At 37.2% G+C, this 22,869-nt stretch overlaps 1 protein-coding gene across 2 annotated transcripts in view; it reads right to left on the reverse strand.

The window, feature by feature from the left end:
- The window catches only part of Adam9 (ADAM metallopeptidase domain 9), a 120,866-nt gene that overhangs the window by 82,465 nt on the left and 15,532 nt on the right, over nucleotides 1-22,869 (reverse strand). The window contains exons 2-7 of one of the 2 annotated variants that reach the window (XM_074054617.1): nucleotides 21,751-21,848; nucleotides 17,755-17,813; nucleotides 16,422-16,500; nucleotides 10,528-10,604; nucleotides 9,336-9,531; nucleotides 8,045-8,110 (exon numbers count right to left, since the gene is read on the reverse strand). In XM_074054617.1, the coding sequence (XP_073910718.1) occupies nucleotides 8,045-8,110; nucleotides 9,336-9,531; nucleotides 10,528-10,604; nucleotides 16,422-16,500; nucleotides 17,755-17,813; nucleotides 21,751-21,848 (575 nt within the window). The remainder of the gene's footprint in view (nucleotides 1-8,044; nucleotides 8,111-9,335; nucleotides 9,532-10,527; nucleotides 10,605-16,421; nucleotides 16,501-17,754; nucleotides 17,814-21,750; nucleotides 21,849-22,869) is intronic. The other variant, XM_074054618.1, reaches the window with a different exon arrangement.

Here is a 22,869-nt window from a genome sequence, read left to right on the forward strand (position 1 = left end):
ACCGCGGTTCCCCCACAGACAAGCCTGGGCCAGAGCAGCATAGCCCCCTGCACAGACTGACCTCCACCCGGGAAAAAAAGAGAAACTGAGTACTAAGCAATAAGAACAGTTAAGACACGCTGGAAAGAGGGTGGGGCGCCCTGTGCGCTGAAGATTGGGGGAAGGGAATCCTTCCCGGGACTGTAAATAAACGAGCCGGGCGGGCGGAGAGGCTCTGGCGGGAGCGGGGCGCGCCAGCAACCAGGAGCAGGAAAGCTTGTGAGAGGAGGGAAGACCCACTTCCCACGTGAACTGTAAATAAACACGCAGGCCTGACAACGCAGGGCAGTGTCGCCTTTCCCAGTGCTTGGAAAGGGAAAGCCTGTAGCAGAGGCCCCCCTCCCCCGCACAGGAGAACTCTGAGCAAACAAAGCCTGTGGGACCAGGTGAGTGCTAAGCTCACCCCAGAGATCTGCATAAATAACACCAACAGCTACAGGCTGAGAGCAGCAGGCAGGCAAGCCACAGTTGCAGATACCACTCTCAGAACTGCCTCCAGACGCTTTTTTTTCTTTTTCTCCCTACCTTTGATGAGAGAACAACCGAATTACACCTGCAAGCCGAAAAACTTACTGAAACTGTATTGCATTTGAACTGGGGACACTTGGTGGGGCTTTTTTTTTTTTTCTTCTGTGTGTGTGTGAGTGTAGTTTTGTTCTACTTTATGCATCCCCTTTGATGAGACAACTACAGAACAACATCTGAGGCACCAACTCCAGGACTGGAGATTGAGACGGACATCCAAATTATTAAGACTGAAATTGCATTGCATATAAACTTGGAAGTTTTTTGGTTTTTTTTGTTTTTTTTAATTTTCTATTTTCCATTTTATTTTAATTCATTTTTATAAATAGATATTACTTTCATATACTTATTTTTTATTTTTTTTATCTTTGATTTGCAATCCTCTCTCTGTCACTCTATTGTCTCTTCAGCTTACTGTCGATTAGTACACTAACACTCCCTGTTTATACCTTTGAAACTCTCTTGTCTGATACCTTGTTCTGCTTTCTCCCTCTTGTCTGTATATTTGTTTTCCCCTTTTCTTTAACTTCTTGCTTTCCATCTCAGCTCACTCTTCCATTCTCAATATTACCATTGTTATTATTACAAGCTAGAAAATACTTAATTACACACAGTACAGGGACAGTAACAACACCAAGGACAATGACAGGAAGACAGAAAAAACAAGGAAACCAGTTTCCCCACAGCAAAAAATTAGTACAGGAACCAGAGGGGAATGAAGAGAACAGAAACTCAGAGCCAGACTCCAACAAAATGAAGATAAACTATGCCAAAGGACCCAATGAAGCCTACAAGAATAATTTAAAAGAAGACATACTACAAGTACTCAATGAGAATTTTATAGAGATGATACTGGATAGGGTCAACCAAAATGTACAGGAGACACTCAAGAAATTCCAAGACAATAAAAATAGAGAATTTGAAAAAGCAAAAGAAGAAATAAAGGAAACCATAGAAGCACTGTATAAACACCAAAGTGAAAGAGAGAACACAATGAATAAATGGATAAATGAACTCAGGACAAAAATAGACAACAATAAAGAAGAAAACAGCCAGGATATGGAAAACCTCAGAAAAAAGAACGAAACAGAACTGCAAAACAAAACGGAAGGCCAATCCAGCAGAATAGAACAAACAGAAGACAGAATCTCAGAACTTGAAGATGAAATGGTAATTAAAGGAAAAACTGAAGAACTATTAATTAAACAACTCAAGACCTGTGAAAAGAAAATGCAAGAACTCACTGACTCCATCAAAAGACCAAACTTGAGAATCATGGGCATTGAAGAAGGAGAAGAGGTGCAAGCGAAGGGAATGCGTAATATATTCAACAAAATAATAACGGAAAATTTCCCAAATCTAGAGAAAGATATTCCCATACAAATGCAAGAGGCCTCCAGGACACCAAACAGACCAGATCAAAATAGAACTACTCCACGACATATCATCATCAAAACAACAAGTTCAGAAACTAAGGAAAGAATATTGAAGGCTGCAAGAGAGAAAAAACAAGTAACATACAAAGGTAAACCCATCAAAATCACAGCAGACTTCTCAACAGAAACATTAAAAGCAAGAAGAGCGTGGGGTGAGATCTTCCAGGCACTGAATGAAAATAACTTCAACCCCAGGATACTCTACCCAGCAAAGCTATCATTCAAAATAGATGGAGCAATAAAAGTCTTCCATGATAAGCAGAAACTAAAACAATATGTGACCACAAAGCCACCATTACAAAAGATTCTGCAAGGGATCCTGCACACAGAAAGTGACACCCAACTTAACCATGAAAAGGCAGGCAGCATCAAACCACAGGATAAGAAAAAGCAAGACAGTAGAGAGTAACATCAAGTTAGGTACACACAATCAAACCTTCAAACAACTAAGATAACTAAATGGCAGGAATCACCACATACCTATCAGTACTAACACTTCATGTTAATGGACTTAATTCACCCATCAAAAGACACCGTTTGACAAAATGGATTAAAAAAGAAGATCCAACAATTTGTTGCTTACAGGAGACTCATCTCACCGACAGAAATAAGCATCTGCTTAGGATGAAAGGCTGGAAGAAGATTTACCAAGCCAATGGCCCCCGAAAACAAGCAGGAGTAGCAATACTTATCTCTGACAAAGTAGACTTCAAACCTACATTGATCAAACGAGATAAAGAAGGACATTCCATACTAATAAAAGGGGAAATAGACCAAAAGGAAATAATAATCATCAATCTGTACTCACCCAATGTCAACGCACCCAATTTCATCAAACATACCCTAAAAGACCTAAAAGCATATATAAACGCCAACACAGTGGTTGTGGGAGACTTTAACACTCCATTATCATCAATAGATAGGTCATCCAAACAAAAACTCAATAAAGAAATCCAAGATCTAAAATATGCAATAGATCAAGTGGACCTAGTAGATGTCTACAGAACATTTCATCCAACCTCTACACAATATACATTCTTCTCAGCAGCCGATGGAACCTTCTCCAAAATAGATCATATCCTAGGGCACAAAGCAAGCCTCAGCAAATATAAGAAAATAGAAATAATACCATGCATACTATCTGACCACAATGCAGTAAAAGTAGAACTCAACAACAAAAGTAAAGACAAAAAACATGCAAACAGCTGGAAACTAAATAACTCATTACTTAATAAAGAATGGATCATCGATGCAATAAAAGAGGAAATTAAAAAGTTCCTAGAAGTCAATAAAAATGAAAACACAACCTACCAGAACCTATGGGACACAGCTAAGGCAGTCTTGAGAGGAAAGTTTATAGCCATGAGTGCATATATTAAAAAGATTGAAAGATCCCAAATCAATGACCTAATGATACATCTCAAACTCCTAGAAAAACAAGAACAAGCAAATCCCAAAACAAATAGAAGGAGAGAAATAATAAAAATAAGAGCTGAAATCAACGAAATAGAAACCAAAAAAACCATACAAAGAATTAATGAAACAAAAAGTTGGTTCTTTGAAAAAATAAACAAGATCGATAGACCCCTGGCAAACCTGACTAAAATGAGGAGAGAAAAAACCCAAATTAGTAGAATCAGGAATGCAAAAGGGGAGATAACAACAAACACCATGGAAGTCCAGGAAATCATCAGAGACTACTTTGAGAACCTATATTCAAATAAATTTGAAAATGTAAAAGAAATGGACAGATTTCTAGATACATATGATCATCCAAAACTGAACCAAGAGGAAATTAATCACCTGAATAGACCTATAACACAAAATGAAATTGAAGCAGCAATCAAGAGTCTCCCCAAAAAGAAAAGTCCAGGACCTGATGGATTCTCTGCTGAATTCTATCAGACCTTTAAAGAAGAACTGATACCAACCCTCCTTAAACTGTTCCATGAAATAGAAAGGGAAGGAAAACTGCCAAACACATTTTATGAAGCCACTATTACACTTATCCCAAAACCAGGCAAAGACACCTCCAAAAAGGAGAACTATAGGCCAATCTCCTTAATGAACATTGATGCAAAAATCCTCAACAAAATAATGGCAAATCGAATTCAGCAACACATCAAAAAGATTATTCACCACGACCAGGTAGGCTTCATCCCAGGGATGCAGGGGTGGTTCAACATACGAAAATCAATAAACATAATAAACCACATTAACAGAAGCAAAGACAAAAACCACTTGATCATCTCAATAGATGCAGAAAAAGCCTTTGATAAGATCCAACATCATTTCATGATAAAAGCTCTAAGAAAACTAGGAATAGAAGGAAAGTTCCTCAACATTATAAAAGCTATATATGACAAACCTACAGCCAGCATTATACTTAACGGAGAAAAATTAAAACCATTCCCTCTAAAATCAGGAACCAGACAAGGATGCCCACTATCTCCACTCCTATTCAACATAGTACTGGAATTCCTAGCCAGAGCAATTAGGCAAGAAGAAGGAATAAAAGGAATACAAATAGGTAAAGAAACTGTCAAAATATCCCTATTTGCAGACGACATGATCCTATACCTTAAAGACCCAAAGAACTCTACTCAGAAGCTTCTAGACATCATCAATAGCTATAGCAAGGTAGCAGGATATAAAATCAACATAGAAAAATCATTAGCATTTCTATACACTAACAATGAGCAAACGGAAAAAGAATGTATGAAAACAATTCCATTTACAATAGCCTCAAACAAAATCAAATACCTAGGTGTAAACCTAACAAAAGATGTGAACGACCTCTACAAGGAAAACTATACACTTCTGAAGAAAGAGATTGAGGAAGACTATAGAAAGTGGAGAGATCTCCCATGCTCATGGATTGGTAGAATCAACATAGTAAAAATGTCTATACTCCCAAAAGTAATCTACATGTTTAATGCAATTCCCATCAAAATTCCAATGACATTCATCAAAGAGATTGAAAAATCTACTGTTAAATTTATATGGAAACACAAGAGGCCACGAATAGCCAAGGCAATACTCAGTCAAAAGAACAATGCAGGAGGTATCACAATACCTGACTTCAAACTATATTACAAAGCAATAATAATAAAAACAGCATGGTACTGGCACAAAAACAGACATGAAGACCAGTGGAACAGAATAGAGGATCCAGATATGAAGCCACACAACTATAAGCAACTTATCTTTGACAAAGGAGCTAAAAATATACGATGGAGAAATAGCAGCCTCTTCAACAAAAACTGCTGGGAAAACTGGTTAGCAGTCTGCAAAAAACTGAAACTAGATCCATGTATATCACCCTATACCAAGATTAACTCAAAATGGATCAAGGATCTTAATATCAGACCCCAAACTCTTAAGTTGATACAAGAAAGAGTAGGAAATACTCTGGAGTTAGTAGGTATAGGTAAGAACTTTCTCAATGAAACCCCAGCAGCACAGCAACTAAGAGATAGCATAGATAAATGGGGCCTCATAAAACTAAAAAGCTTCTGTTCATCAAAAGAAATGGTCTCTAAACTGAAGAGAACACCCACAGAGTGGGAGAAAATATTTGCCAACTATACATCAGACAAAGGACTGATAACCAGAATATACAGGGAACTTAAAAAACTAAATTCTCCCAAAACTAATGAACCAATAAAGAAATGGGCAGGTGAACTAAACAGAACTTTCTCAAAAGAAGAAATTCAAATGGCCAGAAAACACATGAAAAAATGCTCACCATCTCTAGCAATAAAGGAAATGCAAATTAAAACCACACTAAGATTCCACCTCACCCCTGTTAGAATAGCCATCATCAGCAACACCACCAACAACAGGTGTTGGCGAGGAAGCGGGGAAAAAGGAACCCTCTTACACTGTTGGTGGGAATGTAGACTAGTACAACCACTCTGGAAAAAAATTTGGAGGCTACTTAAAAAGCTGGACATCGATCTACCATTTGATCCAGCAATACCACTCTTGGGGATATACCCAAAAGACTGTTACTCCAGAGGCACCTGCACATCCATGTTTATTGCGGCACTATTCACAATAGCCAAGTTATGGAAACAGCCAAGATGCCCCAGCACTGACGAATGGATTAAGAAAATGTGGTATCTATACACAATGGAATTTTATGCAGCCATGAAGAAGAACGAAATGTTATCATTTGCTGGTAAATGGATGGAATTGGAGAACATCATTCTGAGTGAGGTTAGCCTGGCTCAAAAGACCAAAAATCGTATGTTCTCCCTCATATGTGGACATTAGATCAAGGGCAAACACAACAAGGGGATTGGACTATGAGCACATGATAAAAGCGAGAGCACACAAGGGAGGGGTGAGGATAGGTAAGACACCTAAAAAACTAGCTAGCATTTGTTGCCCTTAATGCAGAGAAACTAAAGCAGATACCTTAAAGCAACTGAGGCCAATAGGAAAAGGGGACCAGGAACTAGAGAAAAGGTTAGATTAAAAAGAATTAACCTAGAAGGTAACACCCACGCACAGGAAATCAATGTGAGTCAATGCCCTGTATAGCTATCCTTATCTCAACCAGCAAAACCCCTTGTTCCTTCCTATTATTGCTTATACTCTCTCTACAACAAAATTAGAGATAAGGGCAAAATAGTTTCTGCTGGGTATTGAGGGGGGGAGTGGGAGGGGGTGGAGTGGGTGGTAAGGGAGGGGGTGGGGGCAGGGGGGAGAAATAAACCAAGCCTTGTATGCACATATGAATAATAAAAGAAAAATGAAAAAAAAAAACATTATTTTATATAATAAATTCACTAACAAAAGAAAAATCTTTTAAAAAGTTTATGACTTTGCTCTATGATAAAGGCCTTAATATCAGAATATATAATCTTATCATTTAGGTAACTTATCATCCTCCTTCTAAGCAAGAAAATATTTTAAAATATTTGAAAGACCTTGATGGAAATGGAACCATTTTTATTTTGAACTAGTTTCTACCTACATATAACAAATCTATCTGGAAAGAATAGACAAAAACATTTTCAATCTCTACTTTTGTCACTTATCCAAATATTCTACAGAAACTTTCCAGAGCTATTTGGAACAGAGTTCACACTTCTCACATTCCCCCGAAGTTTTTCCTTTTACCACTTGAGGGAGATGAACTTATGATGAATAAACTAGAGACATTTCTGTCTCGTAATAACTTGGACTTATTATTTTCCAACCTACACACAATAAGGGATTTTTTTAAACCAAAAAATCCTCAAGATTTTCTCTTCAGCTTACTATAAAAGAACCGCCAATTATATTGAGTATATACAGGTAACTCTTAATACAAGCAACAAAGTTAGAAGTAAAAGTTCACCCAAAACATTTCAAATAATCTATATTTTAAGTTACACAGTAGCTACATCTAAAATTGATAATCCTGCATATGTTGAGAAAGACATTACTTTTCTCAGTTAAGTAAAGCAGTTAGCTCAGTTTCTTAAATATAAATAAGGAAAATGCCCCTGAATTTAATAGTATTGTTTCTAAAGCATGCCAGCAGCTGGATGTTTTCTTGTCTCTTAAAGTGAAGTACAGGTTAGCTGAAATTCCGTAAGGCAGATAAATTTCATTAGGCAACACCTGATTGGCTTGATTTATAGTCTCAGCCTATGTGAAAAGTTCTCAAGACCCTTAGTGATAGGCAGCATAAGTTTGTTACTGGAAGCTCAGCATGGTGGCACATGCCTGTAATCTCATCACTGGGGAGGAGGAAGCAGGAAATTGGGAGTTCAAGGCCAGCCTGGACTACATAGCAAGATATGTCTCAGGAAAAAAAGAAAATGCCATTTAGTTTTAAAATTATCACTTATTCAAAACATACTGTATATGTCCATGGAATTATTACCTTGAAAGCCTCTCATGTCATTAATGTATGCTAATTCAAAAAGAAAATTTTTAAAAAAGAAAAACCAATACAAATATTTATCATACGTTATATTTCCTTCATGAGATGCTCACTTCTCATCTGCTTTTCATGAAAAAGAAGAAAAACTGTCACCATTTCCTACCCTTTCCTTGTCTACAACAATGAACAGCTCCACGTAGCGGGTCTGAGGCAGGACGGCTCTTCTTTTCTGTCAAAACACACACTGTAAGGAGACATACATCTTGCACAGTAGATTGTACCTTAATCTCTAGTCATGTATCATGTCTACAAAAGGCATCATTAAATTTCTTTATTTCATATATCTAAGTATATGTTTGCTTTTAAAAAAAAGTGTTATCTACTATTAGTATTGGTCAGAGAAAAACTCTAGCTAAAGACAAAATAGGTTGTTCATTTTTTCAAAGCAGCAGGATTACTAATTTTAAATCAATACATGCACACATACACACACACACACACACTCTCTCTCTCTCTCTCTCTCTTTAATGAAAACCCCATCACCGTGATGAAAGAACGAGCATCAGCTAATATCTAAGTGCAAGACTGCCACTCTAAAAATATGACTTAGTTTTGTCATTTTAGAGAAATCTGTTGAGAACAGAACAAATATTGCAGTTTTCCAATGTTTAAATTCAAAAGGAACAGTTCAATAGTCAAAAGAGCAGAGGCCAGCAGAAGCACTGAAAATGATACTACAAGTAGTATTAGTTAACTTGAAATATGCCTTAAGCCAGGAATACTGCATGCACCAGGGCTAACACAGGAGGATCACTTGAGCCCAGCAGCTGGAGACTAGTTTAGACATCAAAGTGAGACCCTATCTCAAAAAAAAAAAAAAAAATATATATATATATATATATGCCTCTATATGCCTATTCCAACACAATACATTGCAAATGTAGAGATGTTCCTGCAGTTGATCCAGACCTAGAACCAGTTCAGTCAAAAAGACCCATGTCAAGAGTAAATCAGGGAGACCGCAAGAAGCTTCAAAAACAGAGACAGGTGTCCTTGTAAGACAACTGAGGTAATTCATATCCTAAAGCCGAGTCAATCTCTCTCTCTCTCTCTCTCTCTCTCTCTCTCCACTCTTTACCTCTAAGACTCACCATTCCCATTTATGGAACAGTTTATCTTAAAAAAAAAACCTCCATTGCTCTCTGAAAGGCAGTGAAATCAACTACTGTGCAGCAATGCTGAATATGACTTCTGCTTAAGATTTAAGTCCTCGTTTCTAAAACCTACAGAATCTAAACTCTCCTCAACTTGGCAGCAGGAACTGTATATTGCTTATCTTTGGCTCCTATCACACTGTCTGGCATATAGTCAGAAAATAATAAGTACTGGTTTAATGAATAAATAAATGAATTTTTAACCATTAGTCATAGCCATGAAAAAATGTATTTCCTTACTCGAAGTAGCTGAGTCATGCTGGTATGCTCTTCCACTTCATCCTCTGTGGTTCCCTCCTCTATATCCTGGTTAGAAACTCCACATTTCAGGGGCTCTTGGTGAACACCATCCATTGGATAAAGTATGTGCTCAAAGTGAGAGCTGTTGTGCAGGGGTTCAATGCCATAACTTCCATTCTCTAAATGCAGCAATCCTCTAAATGTTGCATCACCCAAACAAGTTTTTAAAGAAAAAAGATGCACAGGAAAAGAAATGAGAAAGCCTGAATTCAAGTCCTAGTTCTTAACACATACAAGAAGGTACGCATGATAGAAAGGGAAAAAAAGAGGGTTCAGAGTCAGGCAGACCAAAATTGTAAGTGAAAACTGCCACTTACTAAGACTAGCGTGACTGCCTGTTAAGTCACTACCTCTCTGAACCACAGCTGTCAAGCGGGAGGGAATGCCACATACTGGCTGAGAGGGTGAAGTCTGGAACTAAAGGACCAGAGTGTGACTCCCATTACGTTTTCTCTAGCCAAGGGATTCTCATCCAGTCTTTTAACCTCTGCCTAAGATTGTTCAGATAACTGAATTATTTAACCTGCATAAAATACTTAGAATATTCCATGGTACACAGTAACTCTTCAAAAAATGTTATTACTTAAAGATGATAGCCATCTTATACAGTTGGTTTAAGAATTAAAAGTCATATTTACTAGTTCAATCAACCACGTAATCAGCTAACCAGAACAGTGCCATATTGTCAGGCCTTCAGTACACTAACTTTAACATACTATAAGTTCATTTGATACATGATACGGTTTTTCTGAACCTATTTGCTCACCAAATATGGTGATAATATGCCCTTTTTCAGTCATCATGAGACTTAACAAAATAATACAGGGGGAAACTCTCTAAACAAACTCTTACAGAATTTTAAATGTACTTTATTTTAAATAGCAGAAATTATTTAGTGGTCTCAAAAAGGTGAAATTTCTCCTTCAGATCTTAAAATTCACCAATTAACAAGTTTTCTCAAATAAGCATACCAAGAATATCTGAAATGTAGCTGTAAAAGATCTCTAGTAACATCAAAGTAAAGGCCAATTTTGTTAAATCCACAAAATGACTTGATTTGGAGATTGAGATAGAAGGGATAAGAAACTGAAGGGAAAAAAAAGAGAAAAAACAAATACAGAAAATTCCTTACCTGAGTCCAAAACAGTCGCTAAGAGCAACAGATGAATTATAAACTCCCTCCACATAGCCCCGATAGTGACAATGATTCTAAATGGAAAAACACTGTATTATCTTCAAGTACTGTCACACTGATAAAAGTCATCAGAAATTGCAGAACTGCTAAAAGTTCTTCAGGTCAGTAAACTAAAAAATTTTATTGACATTATTGGCATCTCAGATGTTCCATGGCAGTCTTCAGACCTCTGCAAACCAACTACCATCACCCTACAAGTACACAAATGCTTGGGCAGAATTCCAGAGGATGCTAGGCACAAACAGTTCTGCCCCAATGACCTTTCAGCCTAGAAACAGAACAGGACGCATTATGTCATGTTTAACATTTTAAATCACTCTGAATCCAAGATGCACCAGCAGCCACTTGACATCTGATACAGGGAAGAACATTTGCAAGGCTAACAAGGCCCAGGGAAGGAGGAGATTCAGTATGAGGGGGAAAAAGTTATTTTGGTCAGATGATTTTCTCTTCTTCCTAAAAGTGTATTAATTATACTATTATCAGTTGTAAATTCAGTCATCTTCAAAAGCTTAAGAGCCTTTAACCTTAATTTTAAGCAAAAAATTAAACAGAAGTGCAAGGATAAAAATCACTGAGTAATGCCAAACTCTTTAGTACTTAATGAGATTTTCTCATATCTAAAACACTTTGAAAGCACTAAAATAGAAAAGACAAGGGGCAGGGAACACTAGCCCTAACAGACATTAAGACATATACAAGATCAGGGTTATTAAAACAGTACAGTACTGGTACATTAACAGAGAGCCCAACAAGTGGAACAGAATAGAAAGTCTCTAAACAGACAAGACCTCATATAGAACTTTATGTACTATATGCAAGTGTGTCACTGGGGAAAAGACACACTTTTTAATAAATCCTGCTCAGTCTGCCAATTAGAGATAAAGAAAATAAAATTAGATCCATAATTAACACCACACATAAGAACAAATTCTAAATACATCAAGAAGTTAAACAAGAATGAAAACATAAACTGGGTACCGGTGGCTCATGCCTGTAATCCTAGCTACTCAGGAGTCAAAGATCAGGATGATTGTGGTTCAAAGCCAGTCTGGAGAAACAGCTCATGAGACCCTATCTCGAAAAAAAAATCACAAAAAAGGACAGGTGGAGTGGCTCAAGGTGTAGGCCCTGAGCTCAAACTCCAGTACCACCACAAATAAATAAATAAATAAATGCAAATAAAAATATTAAGCTTCTACATGGAAAGAAACATCAAAAAAAAGAAAAGACAACTGAGAGGAAGACAATAGTTTTAACTAGCAAGATAAATAGAGCTGAATATCCATAAACATAAAGAACTCATAAATATTGAAGGGAAAGATTAATATTGAGCAAAAGATATGACCAATTTAGAAATGAAGATCTACAAATATTATTACATGTATACAAGGATTTCATTCTCATTCATAACAAAGAAAGAATTCCTGAATCCACACTGCTATAAATAAGTAAGAGGGGAAACTCTTCCCTAGAGTACAAAGCAGTTTGGAATCCAGAAGCACTGATGAAATTAGAAATACATCATTTGGCGACCATCAGAGTAACAACTGTGTCAGGAAATACTAAAGACTGAAACTAGTGAAAAAAATTTGAGGAGTACTGGATATTTACACTGTCTGAAAGTATCTAACTATAACATGGATTTTGAAACTAGTAACTTTATAGAGGAGAAACCTGGCATACAGTAACTCCTTAACCAAACAAATGGTCAGCATTAACACTGTCAAAGATAGGGCTCCTCAGCACCTCATGCTCACCGATGGACACACTGAGCATGCCTACATTGACATCCAACAGGCAATTCCTTAGTCTGCCAACTTGATGGTGCTTTTAATAACTTGATTTTATTACATGTTTCCACAGCATTCAATTTAGTTCTGTTCCAAAGTTACCTCATCTACCTGACTGGCTCTGCCAAGAAAAACACAATTGCCTTCAGTCTCACTAAAACTTCATGAATCACAGAAGACTAAACTCATTGCAGGAAGAAAGAATGAAGTCTGACAACATACTTGGACAGACTTTTGTCACACACCATCACCCTCTATACTAGTTCCAGAGAGAAACACTGACAAACCATCATCTGTCCCAGGCCACTGATGTTCTCCAAACCCATCATTTTCCTCTAAACAGTCATTTACTGTTCCTCTGATATCCTGTCCCTCTCCCACCCCTATAGAAAAAAAAAAAACAAACCACATTGATTTCTAAATTATGTTGGGCTAGTGGATAATCACACTTCTGTAGCTTTCTTCCATGCCATGTATTTTCCCTTTTTATGTATTGATAAATCTGCATCCCTTTTCTCCCATCTAATTGGTCTTTGTCAGTTTATCCTAACAAACCTTCAAAGGACAGAGGGAAAATTTCCCTCTAACCAGTAGAACTCAAAAACACAACAAATCATATTCTGCAAGTTTATAAAACATCGAATTAAACTGTAAGACTATAATAAAAGTGCAAATGGCATATACAGTTTTGAAGCACACAAACTGTAAGGGAAAACTTTTGCTAGTGAGAACCAACGAACACAGAACTATTATAGAACAGCCTACTAGCCACAGAGCTCCAGTGAACCTTGGGCAATCTACATGTTCTCAGAAGAAATGAAGAGCATCAACTAACTGGAGGACCTAGTTAAGAGAATTTCTAATGCATTTGCAAGATATCCCAAAGTCCTAAAACACTATAATCTGGAGTTTTATTTCATATAGCAACTCACATTAACTGATTTTTTCTGAAACTGTTACTTACGAAAACTGGTCTTGTGAAAGACACTAATGCTAATCTTAAGAAATTAAGATTAAGATTAATCTTAAATTAAGATTAACATTAGTATTTAAATTCTCAGTGTATCTTAATTGCATTATATGGATAAAAAAAGTATATGTCATTGTGATATCTGACAATCTAACCACATCCAAAGAAATCCAAGTATCAAAGTTTTCACTTGTATTTCAAATCTACAATCTCACCTTCTCATCTACCTGGACAATATTAAATGACCAATAAATAAGTGAAAGACTTCATGATCTTAAGTTGATACTTTCCAAACACCCAGAATAACAATTCTATTAAACTTTAAGGTAAATTATATCTTAAGTTGATACAAGAAAGAGTAGGAAATACTCTGGAGTTAGTAGGTATAGGTAAGAACTTTCTCAATGAAACCCCAGCAGCACAGCAACTAAGAGATAGCATAGATAAATGGGACCTCATAAAACTAAAAAGCTTCTGTTCATCAAAAGAAATGGTCTCTAAACTGAAGAGAACACCCACAGAGTGGGAGAAAATATTTGCCAATTATACATCAGACAAAGGACTGATAACCAGAATATACAGGGAACTTAAAAAACTAAATTCTCCCAAAACTAATGAACCAATAAAGAAATGGGCATGTGAACTAAACAGAACTTTCTCAAAAGAAGAAATTCAAATGGCCAGAAAACACATGAAAAAATGCTCACCATCTCTAGCAATAAAGGAAATGCAAATTAAAACCACGCTAAGATTCCACCTCACCCCTGTTAGAATAGTCATCATCAGCAACACCACCAACAACAGGTGTTGGCGAGGATGCGGGGAAAAAGGAACCCTCTTACACTGTTGGTGGGAATGTAGACTAGTACAACCACTCTGGAAAAAAATTTGGAGGCTACTTAAAAAGCTGGACATCGATCTACCATTTGATCCAGCAATACCACTCTTGGGGATATACCCAAAAGACTGTTACTCCAGAGGCACCTGCACATCCATGTTTATTGCGGCACTATTCACAATAGCCAAGTTATGGAAACAGCCAAGATGCCACAGCACTGACGAATGGATTAAGAAAATGTGGTATCTATACACAATGGAATTTTATGCAGCCATGAAGAAGAACGAAATGTTATCATTCGCTGGTAAATGGATGGAATTGGAGAACATCATTCTGAGTGAGGTTAGCCTGGCCCAAAAGAGCAAAAATCGTATGTTCTCCCTCATATGTGGACATTAGATCAAGGGCAAACACAACAAGGGGATTGGACTATGAGCACATGATAAAAGCGAGAGCACACAAGGGAGGGGTGAGGATAGGTAAGACACCTAAAAAACTAGCTAGCATTTGTTGCCCTTAATGCAGAGAAACTAAAGCAGATACCTTAAAGCAACTGAGGCCAATAGGAAAAGGGGACCAGGAACTAGAGAAAAGGTTAGATCAAAAAGAATTAACCTAGAAGGTAATACCCACGCACAGGAAATCAATGTGAGTCAATGCCCTGTATAGCTATCCTTATCTCAACCAGCAAAACCCCTTGTTCATTCCTATTATTGCTTATACTCTCTCTACAACAAAATTAGAGATAAGGGCAAAATAGTTTCTGCTGGGTATTGAGGGGGGGAGCGGGAGGGGGTGGAGTGGGTGGTAAGGGAGGGGGTGGGGGCAGGGGGAAGAAATGAACCAAGCCTTGTATGCACATATGAATAATAAAAGAAAAATGAAAAAAAAAAAAAGGTAAATTATATAAGTTCCTATATAACTGAAATCTATTTTAGCAGTTTTAACTACATATTCCTTCAATAATAACAACAAATAATAATTGCATTTGAATCAAAAATTGTCAGACTGCCTCTTCTAAGCTTCCCCATAAAGTAGTAATTATTTTTCCTATTTTAAAGTGAGGATACTAAAACACAAACAAGTTAATGTAACCTCACCAGCCAATAAACACAGAGCCAGAATTCAAACTCAAGTGGTGCATGTCTCAAAACAGCATGCCAAGAAACCCCTGGAAGACCAAGAAACCCTGATAAGGAAAAAAATGCCTTAAAGATCATTGCTTAAGTGGCATAAATTATACAGTCTTCAGCTTCCTGACATAGTAATCTTGGATGAATGAAAAGATGGATGGATTATTTTTATCTGGTTTATGCTATAATGTAAAATTAACCTCCTCTATTAATTTCCTATTAAATGATAAACAAACAATGCACCAAAATAAAGGAAACAGACAGTGAACCAGAAAATGAGAGGATGAAGTCAGCATTTCCTCATTTTTAAGTATAATAATCCAAAATAAAGATTTTTGCCTTCTGTTTATTTGAAGAATGCTATAAAGTGTGCAACTAACATAATTCAACCTAGCAAAAAGCAAATTTTAAGGGAAAAAACACATTTAATAGGAATAAAGATTTCTATTGCAAAAGAAAAAAATGTGTAATACCTAACTGCCAAAAAGGACTGCAAAACACTCCTCCTGAACAAAACTAGAAATGTTTATACTCCTAAGTTTTTTACACAAAGCCAAGTTCAGTATCTGCCAATTATTTCGAGTATTCCAGGCCAGATATGTTCCCAAGAGTATTCTGTCACCTGATGCAGACAGGACCACACCTCTTTAGGAAAGATATGTTTTCAGCAAAAATTAGAACATTAGAATATATGACAACAAACACATCTGTTTCTTCACTAAACACTAATGACAAATAATGGCTTAATAAGGAATTAAGATGTGGTTTTAGGGACATTAACTTTCAACAAAAAAAACAAATATTTCTTTCTTCAAATATATAAAACCTACATAATCAGTAAGGAATCTCATTAGGTAGAAGATACAGTACCCTCATCTTTTGAAAACAAATTTTAACTACTAAGCACCTAGAGAGCTGTCAGGTGCAGTTTAGTCTCTGTAAATGCAGCCACCTCCTCCAGGGCCATTCCTATATTATCATGTCAAAGGCATCCATGCACTTATGCAACATAACTGTTCAGAATGACCGACTAGAACTCACATTAAAGTTATAATTGTTTTAAATTGTGCTGAAGGATAAAGAGAAAAATATATTACCTGTGTATTGGGATGGTCAGAGATTAGAGCCCCTTCTGCATTATAGGTATAAACTACAAAATCTTTAGGCAACAGGTCTCTGGAAGAGGAATAAAACATATCATTTAAATTTAACCATCAACAGCCATGGACAGATCTCGTAAGGCATTATCATGAGAAGAGATGAGTTCTTTCACCTGATCAATTTCTATTTAAATAATCTGCTACTGTAAAATTAAAATGTCATAAACAGACTCCAATCTGAAATACTGTATATTGCTTACTCATATCTAATATTAAGGTAATGGCATAAAATGTTGGTTGCAAAAAACTTAACATAAACAGTATCCTTAAAGTTTTCTGATACAATTCACAGGAATAAACTAGGTTACTGGATAGTACATCATATTTATAGAAGAAAAATAAAGATATATTCTCTTCTAAAAGTCCTATGTATACGAGAACCATTCACTGCCTTAACCTCCTAAGTGTAAAAGCAAAATTCTGTTGTCAACTATTGGAGAAAAAAACGATTCATGGCTCTCAAAGCTTGGTTCCTTGTTAGGGCTCAGCGGTATAAAAACACAGGTGCAGGGACTGGAGCAGCTCCACACTTCTCTTCACTCCTTGTGGACACTCAGGGATGCATGTGCTACTACTGGTGCTGCTTACAGTTCAAGGCTCCCTGAGAGACTCTCAGAAACAACCTGCCTACACTGTTTAGAGGTGGATAAGTTGATGGAATTTGTCTGCTTTAATGTGCCACACAGCCTGACTTTAGCTACATGAGCATGAGAGCATAAAAGATGCTCAATAAAACTGTGCCTGGGCTTCCCTAAACATAGGATGCCACTCTCACATCTCAGAGGGTGACCTAAAGGCAAAGAAGCCCATACAACTGAGAAAGGACACAGAGCCATGGGTGGCAGTTTCCCAATGCCTAATACTACTCATACTATCTTTCTCCCCACATACTGTGTAACTTCAAAAAGTCTTTGTTAGTGGGCTTGGGAGGAGCCGAGAAATCCTGAGTCCTGTCACTAAGCTGACCCTGTCCAGCCACTGCAGTCTCCCCTCCTCTGCAAGAGAGAGAGAGAGAGAGAGAGAGAGAGAGAGAGAGACACACACACACACACACACACACACACACACACACACACACACACACACACACTTTGCTCCCTCTAGTGGTGAAGTGCTTCTGTCTGCCCTTTTTGAAGCCATTGCCTGCCCAACCACAGCACAAAAGGCTAATGCTGGGGTTCAAAAATCTCTAAACAGTACCTACCTAGAAAAAAATCAATATGCTATTGAAAAAAATTACTGAAAAGCCAAAGTAAATGAAATTTCTTACGTGTTTCTTTCCAAGTGAATAATGTGCTCTTTCCCTTGAGCTTGAATGACATAAGACACCTAAATGCATAGACAAAAGAACAATAAAATACCATGTCGTAAATTAATTAATAGCCTATCATTTACAAGATGCAGGAAAGTCTACCCTGTATTAAAATAACTTGGAACTAACTGTAATTTATATAATTTTATATATTCTTAGAAAATAGAATATATTCTAATCATCCCCGCCCCTCATATCTGGGGTAAACCTTCATGTTCACCAAAGCTCTTTAAATTCATTTATAATTCAGCTGTAATTTTAGGGACTTTTTTAAGTCCATCCATGTATTATCTACAGTCTAAAGTAGTTCTTTATTTTGTTTGAATGAGGTGAACTTCTTAGTTTCAAGGGATTATCCCAAATTCTAATTATGCAAAAGTGGAAAAGAAGTTCAAACTTTATGACTTTACATCTTTTCATGGCTTACCTCATTTCATCCATTCTAAAATGCACCACCACCACCCTTATTAACATCTCTGGCATGAGAACCCATTGTGTTAAGACATGGCAATCCGACTGGCAGCATATCTGTTTCTTGGTAGTCCACAAAATAATGCACTGTGTATTACAACTGAAGGCATCTTAGAGTCGGTGAATTAAACTAAGGTAAGTTAAACTTCCACATCATCCAGTTCAGACGACCTTCTTCTCTACCTCAAACTCTGAAACAACTTCCCCATTACTGCAGTTTGGATCACAAATGTTCCTCAAAAGTCTACGTATAGACTGGGTGCTGGTGGCTCATGCCTGTAATCATACCTACTCAGGAGGCAGAGATCAGGAGGATCACAGTTCAAAGCCAGCCTGGGCAAATAGTTCACGAGACCCTGTCTCAAAAATACTCAACTCAAAAAATGGCTGGCAGAGTGCCTCAAGTGGTAGAGCATCTGCGAAGCAAATGTGAGAACCTGAGTTCAAACCCCAGTACCACCACCACCAAAAAAAAAAAAGTTCATGTATAAAAGTTTGGTCCCAAGAGGGTACTATAAGCTTTCGGGGGTAGGCCTGGTGGACAGCCCTTAGGTCACTGGGGGCAAACACTTGAAGGAGCTTTGTGGTACCTGGTAACTTCCTGTTTTTCTTTGTTGTTCCATGGCTTGGAAGATGAGCAATTTTGCTCCACCTTGCACTCCCACCATGAAGTGCTGCCTCAGCATAGGCCCAAAACCATGGAACCAATTGATCATGAAGTAGAACCTTCAAATCTGTGAACCGAAATATTTCCCCCAGTACTGAGTTTTAAACTCAGGGCCTTGCTTTCTAGGCAGGCACTTAACTACTTCAGCCATGTCCCAAGTTCAAGCCTTTTCTCTATATAAGTTAATTATCTCGAGCATTTCATTACAGTGATAGAAAGCTGACTAACACACTCAATAACTCACCATTTCATTAGCCAGAAGAGTTTACTGTGATCTCTAGAACCTGGAGATTCAACTTTACCTTAACTCTAATAAAAATTAAAGTCAAGGAGGTATACAACAAGTAATATTATCAGAAGCATCTATTTAATTTTCTCTACTATTTCCAGAATCTTTGAATTTTGCCAAGAACTAACATGATCCCCTCTCCTACAGACTATCAGTCAATGATTCCTAAGGACCAGTTTCTGGATCCTGGTACTTTATCTCCACATCCTGCATGGGAATCTGAGAACTCTTCTCTATCTCAATCTACAGTGAGACTTCAAAAATACCAAGTTCTTTCCGTCAGCTCAGTTTTGGCATATCTACCTTTTCTATCCTTTCTGCTGCTGATAGTCATAGGATTTTAAAACACCATGGCCATTTCTACTGAAAAGAAATCTGAGAATCTGAGAATTGTTTTGTGATGCTATATTCTCCTCCCAAATACCTGCATGAACTGCTCACTCCCTCTTGTGTTAGTTTTCCGTCACTGTGATAAAACACCTGAGAGAATCTACTTAAAGGAAGAACTGCTTATTTTGTTTCATAGTTTCAAGTTTCAGTCCATGGTCACCTGGCTCCATTGTTTTGGGGCCTGTGGAGAGGCAGAACATCAGGGTGGGGAGTACATGATGGAGCAAAGCTGCTCAACTCATTGCAGCCAGGAAGCATAAACAGAGAGAGGAAGAGACTAGGATTGAAATAACCCCACAAAGGGCACATCGCTAATGATCTAGCTTCCTCTCAGTAGCAGCCAAGTGTTTACACATGGGCTTTTGGAAGACATTCAAGATCTAAACAAACTAGACCTCCTCTGGTCTTTACTCCAGGACCACCTTCTCAGTAAGGCATTCCCTAGGCAATTTATTAAAAAATGCATCCCTGCTCCATTTCACCACTGGAGCTCTCCCTATCCCCTTCCCTGTATTAATTTTCTCCGTGGCATTTTTTTGGGGGGGCTCTCTCCCCCATTACAAAAAAGCATGGATTTTGGTCTGTTTTGTTCACTGCCATATCCCCAAGGCCTAAATAGTGCCTACCATATATATAGTAGGAACTCAACAAAATTTCTGAATGAGTAAATTATACTCATACAATCAATGAAAAAATCCAGTTCAATATGTGCTCAACATATCACTTCTCCAAATATTTATCAAAGCATATAAATGGGTAATTTATTACAATCACAAGAAGGACCTACATGTGCAGTACTGATGAAGACACTATGTGAAGCACACTAAAGTAGAAAACATAGTCCCCGTGTGAAGAAAATATAGTCCACCATCTTGTGAAGAAAAAGGAGAAAACAATGAAGCAAACAGGATTTAATTACATCATAAGGCAAAACATAATCAAATGGCTCAAAATAAAAACAAGGAAAAATCATAAATTGTACCCCTTGAAGGAGATCTTAAAGTCCTTTATCATTTAGAAAGCAGAAAATGGAGTTCAATGACCAACCCAACTGGTGTTTGTACCAGCAGAAGGACCAAAACTAAAAAGCTCCTGATTTTAAACTGCAGTGCTGTTTTTATTATACGCAGTCCCTAATTAACAAGCAAGCTGCCTAACAGCCATGAGTACATCAGCAATTCAGAGATAATATGCTAAACTTTATCCTTCATTATCTGTTACAGTAAAATTATAATAAAGTTAAATGACACTTCTATACAGTTGAAAGATATGCAAGATCAATTGAAGACATTATTTCTGAACAATCTGTACAATAAGAGAAAATAGTCAAAAATAGAATTTTTATGTATTGATTACCCCATTAACATACATAGGAGGTTCCTCCAGTACAGAAAAAAAATTCATTTTAGGTTAGTATTCCCAGATATGAAATATAGGCATTTCACACATTACTATTCTCTAGTGTAAGTGAAGATACAATATGAAACATTCTATCAGAAACTGAATGAAGTTAATTCTTTTGTGGGGAGAGGGGTGCGATTTTTAAAAATCTTTTTTTCTTTTTTGGGGGGTGAGGGGAGCTTTATACTTGTAAAGCAGGTACTCTACTGTTTGAACCACACTTCCAGTCCATTTTGCTCTGGTTATTGTGGAGATGGAGTCTCTCAAACTATTTGCCCAGTCTGGCCTTGAACCATGATCCTCCTAATCTCGGCCTCCCTCCCAAGTAGCCAGTGAGCCACCAGCACCCAGCCAAGAGTCTTGATATGTAGCCCAGGCTTGCCTCAAATTCCTGTTAATGCTGATTATAACAATAAAACCACTGGTACTACTGCCAGTCAGTTACAGATTCCAAATCTATGTAGCCAACATCTTAACTTGGTTGAAGAATCCTATTTATTTCATTCTGTTATGTTTGGAATTGATCATTTTGTCTTTAAAAAAAAAAATTAAGGCTCAATGTCACTTTTACTAGAATAATGTCCAATGGACATTAGTAGCATATGGTGCTGAACTAATTAATGACTGACTAATTACTCCCTGAACTAACTACCACTGCTGCAAGTACAACTCTTGGTTAAGAAAAGAAAAAAAACAAAAAATTTAATGTATTCACAGTTCTCAAGAGATAACTTACCTGCTTTGAATAGGGCCTCGGGGCTTCTCTTCTTTCTCTAGTTAATCTCCAAGGAGTTATAATTTCATAAGAAGAGAGACGTGATGTCTGTTGAAAGCCTACAGCAAAAGGAATAACAGTATGATAAAACAAAGTAAACCTGAAAAATTCCATAGTAGCAGAATATAATGGAAATCAAAACCTAAATGCTCCCATTACTATCCCACATGAAAATATGTGTAATACAAATAGTTTTATATAAAGTTTAGTGTTTAAAAAGCAATGTAGGGGGGAGAGGAAGGGGGCGGAGTGGGTGGTAAGGGAGGGGGTAGGGGCAGGGGGGAGAAATGACCCAAGCCTTGTATGCACATATGAATAATAAAAAAAAGAAAAAAAAAAAAAAAAAAAGCAATGTATTAGGTAAGTATGAAGAGGGAAAATATTCCCTAAAAAAAAAGTCAGCCTTTGTCCAAATAGTATATACTTAGTAATCGTTTTCAAATATTTTGTAGCCACCCACCTTAACCCTTTTTCTCAAAAGAAATCCTTTTATTAAAAAATATTAATATGTAACATAAGAGAAGAGAAGAGAGAAGGAAGAAGGAGTTGGAGAAAGAAGAAAAGGAGGAAGAGGAGGAAAAGGGAACTGCTTTAGTGAAGGAACGGGAGTGGAAGGGAGGCACCTTAGAGCCTAGCACTACTTGGCTCTCATTTCCCACCTTATGCAGCATGAACAAATACTAAGTGGACAAGGATGATAAAGAAGGGAAACTTACTTTTAACATCTGATGGATTAACTCATAAATGTACACTCAACATTGTGGCAAATGTCTCAAAATGAAATGGCTACCATTAATCCATCACAAAAATGTCCTAAGAGTTAAGAACTCAAACCAGTCATGAAAACTTTCTCCCAATCCCAGTCCTATTCGGTTTATCAGAAGGGAATTACATCTCAAGCAGGACTTGGATTCCAAAGTCATCACTCAGTAAAAATTGAATATAACCACAAATCCCTTGGGAAGAGACAGAGAGACAGAGAGACAGAGAGAGAGAGATGCTAGATCCAAACTACAGTCTCTTCTTCTTTCAGCATCATTACCAGTGGCATAACAGTTCTTTTTGTTGGTATTGTTGTTT

This window comes from Castor canadensis, chromosome 14 (assembly GCF_047511655.1).
Source record: "Castor canadensis chromosome 14, mCasCan1.hap1v2, whole genome shotgun sequence".
NCBI lineage: Eukaryota > Metazoa > Chordata > Mammalia > Rodentia > Castoridae > Castor > Castor canadensis.